Source organism: Bison bison, unplaced genomic scaffold (genome assembly GCF_000754665.1).
Source record: "Bison bison bison isolate TAMUID 2011002044 unplaced genomic scaffold, Bison_UMD1.0 scf7180017864453, whole genome shotgun sequence".
Classification (NCBI taxonomy): domain Eukaryota; kingdom Metazoa; phylum Chordata; class Mammalia; order Artiodactyla; family Bovidae; genus Bison; species Bison bison.
In genome coordinates this window covers 2022601-2032472 of record NW_011495015.1, presented here as the reverse complement: position 1 = coordinate 2032472, position 9872 = coordinate 2022601, and the positions used below count along the sequence as shown (strand labels likewise).

Sequence of the window (9872 nt, the reverse complement as noted above, 5' to 3'; positions counted from 1 at the left end):
AGTGGTGAACTTCATGTCTTATATAGCTGTTCTCCCTTTCCCATCCTGTTAGACCATCAGCAGTCTTGTGTCTGTATTAATTAGCCTCTGTTCTAGCTGTTGGCTAAGAAATTCAGTGCACTGCTGAAACTATGTATATGTGAATTCTGTATGAAGTATGACTCAACCAACTTTTGCCTGTACTCCTGATACGAGAGCGCTTGTGCATATGTACTAGAAGTGATCATGGGTTTTGTAGATGAGAGGTATTCTGTGCTGATCTGTGACGTTTTGGTGCTCATTAAAAGTTAACATTCTGGGAAGCCTGGCCTTTCTGTGAGTGTGGTTACCACCATCTCATACTCCGCGTACCATCACTTTGCATTTTAAACCAAAACTTTTAACTAGAGAGGCTGGTTGGTTGGTTGTTAATTTTTTTTTTTTTTTTAACTCTGGATGTTTTTAAATAGAAGAGAGAAGAGTATAATGAACAACAGTAACCATCAGCAGTTACAGCAGTCGTTAACCCAGGGCTTCGCTTGCCTCATCTCTGTTCCCCTGCACTGTTAGGGTCCCCATCTCTGTTAGTGTCAAGCAGACCCCTGACATTATTTTATCAAATTCTAATGTCTATCTCTGAAAGATAAGAACTCTTGAACACAGCTATCAGCAATTTAAAAATTAATAATTCTTTAATATCATATAGTTTTATACCTGGAAGTTTTGATTTGACACACTGGCTTAATGGTGGCTGAAAATTTTGTAGTCTTCTCGTGAAGTCCAGCTTTATGCTGTGGTCATAGGGGAATCCGTGCCACTTCCCATATTGTTTCAATGTAGCTTCATTATTCACTATTAGAAACAGTCTCATAAAAATTGCTGTATTCATGTTTAGGTGGAAATCTACTTAAATCTCAAATTATTTTTTGACTCTCCAAGACTATGATTTCCATTATTCAGCTAATTAAAAATTGGATTTTATTTAAAGACCTTGCTTGGTAAGGCAGTATTTAAAGAAGAAAGCTTTTGGTTACTGTCAATAAACACTCTTAAAATTTTTTGTTTTGTGATTTAATTTTAAAAATCTGTAATACAAATGCTTCCAAACGTAGGTTAAAAAAAATTTGTAAAAACTGGAAAATCAGGTGCAGCTTCTCCTATTAAATGGTGATTCTGGTAAACTCATTGGAAGAATGTAGGACTCTTTAAAAAAAAAAAAAAACATGGTTCACTCATGTGAGCATTTCTGATTCCTGTTCCTTCAGAGCCAGGAATCATCTACTCCTTTTCTGGAATAGTGGAGATCGCCCTTGATAGTACGTAGTGGCAGAGTGTGTAAGGTTAAAATGATAGAGGCCTTGAGTATTGAGGATTTTCTTAAAACCTTTTGAATTGAACTTTAAAATTTTAGCAATAACTTATTTTCTGCTTGGTAATTTTTCATATTAACACTTTTACTTGTATCGAATATGCCATTTTCTCAGATATCTCTGAGAATTACTAGAAGTTTTATTGATGGAGATGGAGATAGGTCTCTCCCCCTCCCCCACCCCATTCTGTTACCTAGGTTTCTTTTTCTTCCAAGATAATTTTTTTCTTTCAATGTATATTTATTTCATGCAGGTGGCTTTCCTCAAATGTACAATATTCCTTTGATGTCTTTTATAGTTAAGAATGAAGCGTAAAAGCCTGATTGGCCAGACTGTTTGTGGCAGGGCTGGCATACATAGACTGGAGGGTATCGCTTGAGAGTCAGAGAAGTTCTCGATGCTGGATCTGCTCTGAGGCTGATCATTTTCCTGAGGTGAAGTTTTTGGTTTGTTTGTTTTGAATGGCTGATGTTTGTGCTGTGTTTGGGGTGGTAGTTGATTGGTAGATACCTGGTTCTTGTCTTTTTTGCCCTTGTGTGGAGGGTAGTCTGACTGGTCGGGTAGAAACTTGAACTTTAATGCCCTCTTCTATTCCTCTTCTCTTCACTTGAAGAATAGATTGGCTATTGACCTTTCACGTGTTAAGAATTGTCAGCTTGGGGTCTTTGGGCCTCTTAAATGCTTCTCTTAAAGGGAATCCCCAGAATTATATTCAAATTTGCATATGTACAGTTTTCTAAGAAGAGTCCCTAGCATTCAGGAGGTTCTTAGAGTGGTTGATGGCCCTGAGAAGGTGAGGAATTGCTGGGGCTTTGTTTGTCATCACACATACTGAGTTATTAAAATTCCACATTTCCATTCAACATAGATCAAGGCACGTTGACATTTTAGATGGCAATGATAGCTTTTCTCCTTAAACTTGCAGAAAAACATGCACAGAAACAGAGATGGGAGATAAGAACTTTAAGGAAGGCCATGCTGTAGAAGAAACTTCCTTCCTAAGAGGGCATTTAGCTTTGCTTTTTGTTCTTTTGGTTTGGTTTGAACAACATCTGTAGTGTTGAAATGATGTACTGTGAGGATAAGTTAGAACATTTGTTTATGTTTGAGCCCTCGGCAACTCATGAAATAACTAAATATAAAACATTTTTCCTGGAAGCTCAGAGTTGTGTAAATGTGTTTTACCAACACAGTCATTCCTACCCCTCCTACAAGTTGCTGTGTAGAAGGGTGGTCCCTGTGTAAGTATTTATTTTGTGCTGACAGGAAAGAAATCTAATTTTAACATCAGGAAAGCAATATTGTCATCTTGGTGTATTCCTTTGTTCATATAATGGGTGGTTGAGCTGTCCTCTTTTAGGGGAAAAATGGTAATACAAGATTTTGCTTTTAACAAAATCTTTGCTGTTTTTTTCTTCTGCCTCTTTGAAAAGAATACTTAAAATTTGGATCAATATTATACTTCTACCACTGAAATCTCCAGACCCTTTTTGTTTTAAGAACTGAAAAACCCCTTATTGACTTGTATTTTTAGCTAATATTTATGGTCATATTTAGGATGATATAAACATTATATTTCATGAAGTATTCAAACTTGGGTTCAGAGATCACTGATGCATTCTTTTAGCACTTTGCCAGTTGTCTGAATATTTATTTTGCACTTTTATGAACTAAATCAACAGTCTGGTTTTTTTTAATTCTAAAAAGTGATTTAACTACTCAATAAATCTTAGATTATCTGAAATAAGTTGAAATTTCAAAGTAGTTTCTCACTAATAATTCTAGCTTTTTTAAATGTATTTCAAGTTAAAATTGTAAATAGTTCAGGTATCTTCAGGGTTTTCTTAATTACAGTAAACTAAAAAATTAACTTCCTCTCCCTTGTGCCTTAACCAGTGCTAATTAAATTCCATGTTAGTTTTTTCCTGCAGTTATCTTGCTTTATTACTAGACTAGTAATATTTGGTATATAATATGCAGTGTTTTTTCTTTCCTTTTATGAACATTACTATGTTTTCCCTCTTTTTTTCCTACTTCTCTGTCTTTAAAGGTTGTGACTCTGACTTATTTTTGTCCTGTTTTGCTTCAGGGAATGCCTCCTGAAAATCTTTGAAATTAATATCCAGAAATAATAAGTCAGACCTAATGTAATTTAAGGGAAGAATAAGTCATTGTTTCCCTTCAAAGCAAAGTTGCAGGGGACTTCCCTGGCAGTCCAGTGGTTAAGACTTCATGCTTTCCTACATGCTGCATGGTGGGGCCGAAAAAAAAAAAACACCCCAAAGATGAGGATTTTATCAGGACACTTGGAAGTTTTTAAATGTAATGTTCATAGGGAGAATAGTAAAATAACTCCCCATTCATCCATCACTCAGCTTCAGCAGTGGTCAGCACTGCTCCACCTCCTCCCATTTCACCTCATCTGGATGATTTTAAAGAAATGCTTTGGGGTACTTTTGAAGTAGGATTAAAGTTTTGTTATGAGGTTTATGTAAGAAATGGGTGTAATTTAATATATTTTGGTAGTTCATGTATATACATGAACTTGTATGTTGATCTATTTAACCAAAAGGATAAATTCTGTTTTCGTAATGTTAGTAGTATTTCACTTAAGTTTATATTATTTTCAAGGCAAAAGTTTGCCAATTAGAATTTAAACATGTTGATAAGATTTGGGTTAGATATTTCTGTCCCAAGTTTGAAAGTCTGTCTGATGTCCTCCTCAAAGAGTATTCGTATGTCAAAACAGATTTGTTGTAACTAACATAATTATAATTATGTTTATTCTTTCGAATAAAGGTTAATTATTTGAAGATGTGTTGTTTATATTTGGTTTTTAAACACTCATTTGACCTAAGTAAGGGTTGTGAAAATTGTGTCACCACAGGTACAGGCTGATGCCTTGTTGGTTACTGATGTTCCCACAGTGTTCATTTTCATAATTACCTTTGTTCTTACATTCCTGGGGGTTTTAGGTCATGATATTACAAATAGTTACGGTTTGTTTAGTTTAATATTTAAGGACCTCAGCTTATGTTTTTGAGTGTCTTTTTTTTTTTTTGTACTGTATGCAATTAAACTATCTTAAGTCCTACTACTTAAATTTAAATTTATTTGCCTTGATAAAAATATTGTGTTCTCAAAGGGACGCCACAAAACACACAGAAGAAGAAAAAGGAAAGAAAGCAATTTATAGTCCTGTTTAGAATCTAAATACTGACTACTCTTAATATTTGATACAGTCCTTTTTATTCTATGTTTAGGTGATTTTTAACCCTTAAATATAGAATAAAGGTTGTTGTATATCAATACAACTTTCACATTCTGCATTTTTCACCAGCATTGTTTTATGTTTCTTTGTTTTTTAAAAAATATATGTTAGAGGAATTTAGTTTGAAATTAAAATAGAGAAATGTATTTTCAGAACTATCTTCTGCATTACTTTTTTTAATACCAGTTTATGTTTATATAATGCTTTATACTTTTCAGGTCAGATTTGTTTAATAAATTTATGGGCCTCGGTGTACTATACTGGTCCTTCAAAGATGAGATGAGATATTCCTTAGTCTCCCAAAGCTTTTGAGGGGTAAGATTGGTCACATATGCTCATGTAACCACTACAGCAGTTGAGATAGGAAATGTCTTCATCACCCTTAAAAGTCCCTTCTTGCCCAGGGAGTCGAGACTAACCTCTTCCCCATCCTCAGTACCTTCCCACCGCTGGATGATTTTTGTTCCTGTAATTTCACCTTTTCCAGAATGTCTGCTAACAGGATCGTACAGTGTGTTCCCTTTTGTGCCTATTGGCTTCTTTCAGTTAGCAGAGTGCTTCTGAGATTGACCGTGCAGCTGTGTGTGTGTCAGGGAGTCCTTTCTTGGTCTTGCTGAGTGACGTTCTGTTGTGTGATTTCTTCATCCGTTCACTCACTGATTGACATGGATTGTTTCTAGTTTGGGGTGGTGATGAATGAAGTTACTTACTTTCATGGATAGGTCTTTGTGTGGATGTATGTTTTCATTTCTCTCATGTAAATACCTAGGAGTGGGACTGCTGGATCACAGAGCATCTGAGAAACTGAGACTTGGTGTGACATGCTGCCTTTTGCGGGCTAGGACTTGAATCCAGACCCTGTAAATCCAAGTCGTTTGCTGTCCACTAGACTCTAATGCTGTTTCCAGTGATGATATTTCCCTGTTTTAACAATAGTGCTAACAAATCTCTCAGATTTTGGCAACAGTTAAGGAGTGGAGATACCTTCCAGCGAATTTACATCAGAATATAAATAAAAATTTCCCTCAAGTGACCAGTTTCCATTTCTGACCTGGAAGTATGGAAGTTTATAAAATGAACTCTTTCATAAAGAGTTTATAAAATGAAACTGTAAGTCTTGGCTTAGTCTTGGATGAATAATGCCCCCAGTTTATTTTGCATAGAGGATTAAGATCTCACCAGCACCTTAGTCATACAGAGAATAAGATTTTCCACTAAAGATTAAATAATCATATGAAATCTGTCTTTTGGCATGAAAAAATTGAAATTCTTTGGAATATTCAAGATTTTCACTGATACTAACATAGTAAAAATACATTTTAAATTAGACTTGTCCCACAACTTTTCATCCTGCCATGTTTTCATTTCATAGAGGCTTTTGAAGCAGATTTCCAAATTATCTCTAAATACTCGTGCTGGTCAATGTTGGATAGCTGAAACGTATAAATTTCTGTTTTCTATTTAGTATAAGGTTTCAGTTTTTTCCACTGTAAATGTATGGAACGGTGTGATCGCCATGTACCAAGAACCCCTGCTGTGGTATTTTGCACAGAGGTGGAGATGCATGTCCCCTGGCTCTGGCTCGCGGAGGCCTTGGGGCTGGAGCAGCCCTGAGGCAGAAGAAGGACACTGGAGCCTTGGGTTGGGTTACTGACCCGCCCCCTCCAGCCTTTCATCGGCACCAGGAGCAGCACCCACACTTTCCCTGAGACTTGCAGACCAGGGAGGCAGTGATGTGATCTTTAACTGGCTGAAGCAAAAACAGAATTAAGTATTAAATCCCAACTCACTGGTTTTGCAGCTCATGCCAATGATACTTATTTTACCTTTACAAACAATGATTAAACTTGGGCACTAGCACTTGTCGTTATATTCAAGTACTGAGGGTGAAAGATGTAATAGTGCCTTTGATTAAGCAACCTGAAGGGTTAGCTGTGTAATTATGGGTTTGTTCTAAGAAAGTAATAACTATAATTACTGAAATGCTAAATTAATGAGAAGCTTTATATTATTATTTATATTAATAAGCTTTATGTTTTAAAAGCAGGAATAGCGATCCAGAACCGGGGTCAGATCTCAGCCACTTACTAATTGAATGATGTACAAATTCATAACATTATATTAAAATAGAGATAAATAATAACTTGATAAGGGCTTTATGAGCTTTAACATAATGCGTATAAAACTCTTACCACGGTGCCTGTTTATGTTACATAAAACCCACTTAGGAATTCTGGGGGAGGCAGTGGCGGGATAAAAGCGGAGGCAATAGGTCAGACTTTCTTTCCAGCTCTGTGGACATCCAGTTTGGTTGGGATCCTACATTCAGCCTACAGAGTGGTGCTCAGGGTTGGTCACGGGGAGTTTAGTGAACTAGTAAACAGCCAGTCCACATAGAAATCCCACATCTCAGCACAACCGGCTCTCTAGTTAAGATGGTGACTTTGAAGTAAAAGTGATGTAGAAGATAATAATCTTTCTGAAGCTGGTACTGGAACATGGACAAGCTGTGAAAGGGGTGAAGAATTTCAGAAGAAAAGGGAACTTTGTGCACTGTTGATGGGAATGTAAATTGGTGTAGCCACTGTTGAGAACATTTTGAAGGTTCCTCAAAAAATTAAAAGTAGATCCATCGCACATCACATGGTCTACCAGTTCCACATCTGGGGATATATTTGAAGGAAGCAAAAACCCAACTCCAAGAGGTATCTGCACCCCCATGTTCATAGCAGCATTACATACAACTGCCAAGATAGGGAAACAACCTCAGTTTCCACTGATGAATAAATGGATAAACAAGTTGTGGTATGTGTGTGTATTTGCATATATTTGTATACATATATATGCATACACACACACACACACACACACACACACACAGATGTGGAATATTATGCAGCCATAAAAAATGAGGAAATCCTACCATTTGCAACAACATGGATGGACCTTAAAGGCATTGTGCTAAGTGAAATAAGTGCAAAAAAACCCCAACAAACTCATAGAAAATGAGGTCATATTTGTGGTTACCAGAAGTGGGTTCATTGGGAGGGGAAATTGGAGGAAGATCAAAAGGTACCAACTTGCAGTTGTAAGTAAGTCTTAGGGCTGTAATGTCCCACATGGCGACTGTAGTTACTGCTGCAATATGACATACAGGAAAGCTGTTGGGAGAGTAGATCCTGAGAGTTTTCATCATAAGGAGAAATCTTTTTTTTTTTTTTTTCATTTTATCTATATGAAATGATGGATGTTAGCTAAACCTACTGCAGGGATCATTTCACAATAAATGTGAATCAAACCATCATGCTGTACACCTTAAATGTGAGAGTTTAATGTGTGTCAGTGTTAATTACAGTGAGTGATGTATGTCAGTTACCTCTCACCAAAACTGGAAATATCATCTTGCAAAAAACTATGTCATATAAGAATGATGGATTGACTCTAATGGTCTAGAAACATAGTAAGATTAATAGGGATGAATACTGTGCTATGTTTATATATGTATATTTTATATATATATATATATATAATGTCACCAACTGGAGAAAGCCAAGTAAGCCATGTGTTCACGGAGTTTCCCTTAGCAGGTTTGTTTAGCAGTGACTCTAGTGGCCAGAGGAGGGGTAGCTGCTGCTGCTGCTAAGTCTCTTCAGTTGTGTCCGACTCTGTGTGACCCCATAGATGGCAGCCCACCAGGCTCCGCCGTCCCTGGGATTCTCCAGGCAAGAGTACTGGAGTGGGTTGCCATTGCCTTCTCCAGAGGAGGGGTAGAGGAGAGGCTAAAGGAATTACCTTGAAGCTTCATGTACAAAGCAAGCTGCGTTAATTAGTTTCCTGCAGTAGCAAACCATCCCAAAGCTTTGTGACTTGAAACAATAACCATTTATTTTGCTTTTCTTTCTGTGGATCAGCAGCTTGGGCCTTTATCAGCCGAGTAGGTTTTCTGGGCTTATTCTTGTGGCTCTTGTCAGCTGCTGGTTGATTGGAGGATGGCTGAGCAGGGGTGGCTTCAGATGGACTGACTTGTCCATGTGGCCCTCTCTGGGGCTTCACATGGCAGCTGGGCAAAATTCTAAGAGAAGGAGAGGAAACATCCCAGGTCTATTCAGGCCCACACTCAGAACTGACACTAAATCACTTCCACCAAATTCTGTTGATCAGGGCAAGTTTCAAGATGACTTCCATTCAAGAGGTCTGGAAATAGACCCTTGTCTCTTGATCAGAGGAGCTGCAAAGAGGGTGACATGGGGAGGGGAAGGATTGCTGCCCATTTTGTAAACAGTCAGCCACGCCAGGCACGCTTCGATCAATGAAAATAGCTGTTAAAAGATGCTGTTAATTTACACTTTACATATTGAGGAGCCACAGCTCCCACTACAAGTCAACTGGCCATGCATTTGACAGTGAATCTAATAGCTGGAAAGTGGATTCTGTTCTTGTACTGAGTGTGTTGCGTTCATATGGGAGATGAAGTTATAGGTTATGAAGTAAAATCTCTTTATTTTGTTTCAAAATAAGATAAAAGGATCCAAAATGCATTCATTGAATGTGTCCAAAAGAAAATCTAAATCTCCTGAGATCTAAGTAGTACTTGAATCTAATTCCAAGTCTAAATATCTACTTTGTAGATATTTATTTCCTACAAATAGTTAATGATGTTAAACTAATGTGCCAAGAGTAAATGACTATAAATGCAGTTATTATGGAGTGCTTTTTTGCTGCAAAAAAGTAGCAGTATTAAATGTAGTTATTTGGAATTTTAAGTCTGAAAGTCTGCTTCATTTCTAGGAGCTCTGCCAGTGCCGCCCTGGAGAAGGAAACTGCTCCTGCTGTAAGGAGTGCATGCTGTGTCTTGGGACCCTCTGGGATGAGTGCTGTGACTGTGTTGGTAAGTTGATGTTACGTTTCTTAATATTTCCTATCACAGAATCCTTGACTTTAAGAGACTTTAAATAGTATTTTATGTGCATAGACTAGGGTATGTATAAGATATTGTAGGTGTATAGAACAGCATTGCATTTGCTTGTATCGAATAGTATTTACATATATATGTGTTTGTATTTTTATAGAAAAGGTGTGGGAAGAAATTCTTGTGAAATAAGAGTGGAGGAACAAGTGGAAGATTTTGTTTTTATCCTTTTTTTTTTTTAAATTTTATTTTTTAAACTTTACATAATTGTATTAGTTTTGCCAAATATCAAAATGAATCCATCACAGGTATACATGTGTTCCCCATCCTGAACCCTCCTCCC

The 9872-nt window shown here is 37.0% G+C and overlaps 1 protein-coding gene across 1 annotated transcript in view; it reads left to right on the top strand.

Moving 5' to 3' along the window:
• Positions 1-9872, top strand: part of TWSG1 (twisted gastrulation BMP signaling modulator 1) — a 21996-nt gene that overhangs the window by 2748 nt on the left and 9376 nt on the right. The window contains exon 3 of the mRNA XM_010859084.1: positions 9409-9508. Coding sequence (XP_010857386.1) covers positions 9409-9508 — 100 coding nt within the window. The remainder of the gene's footprint in view (positions 1-9408; positions 9509-9872) is intronic.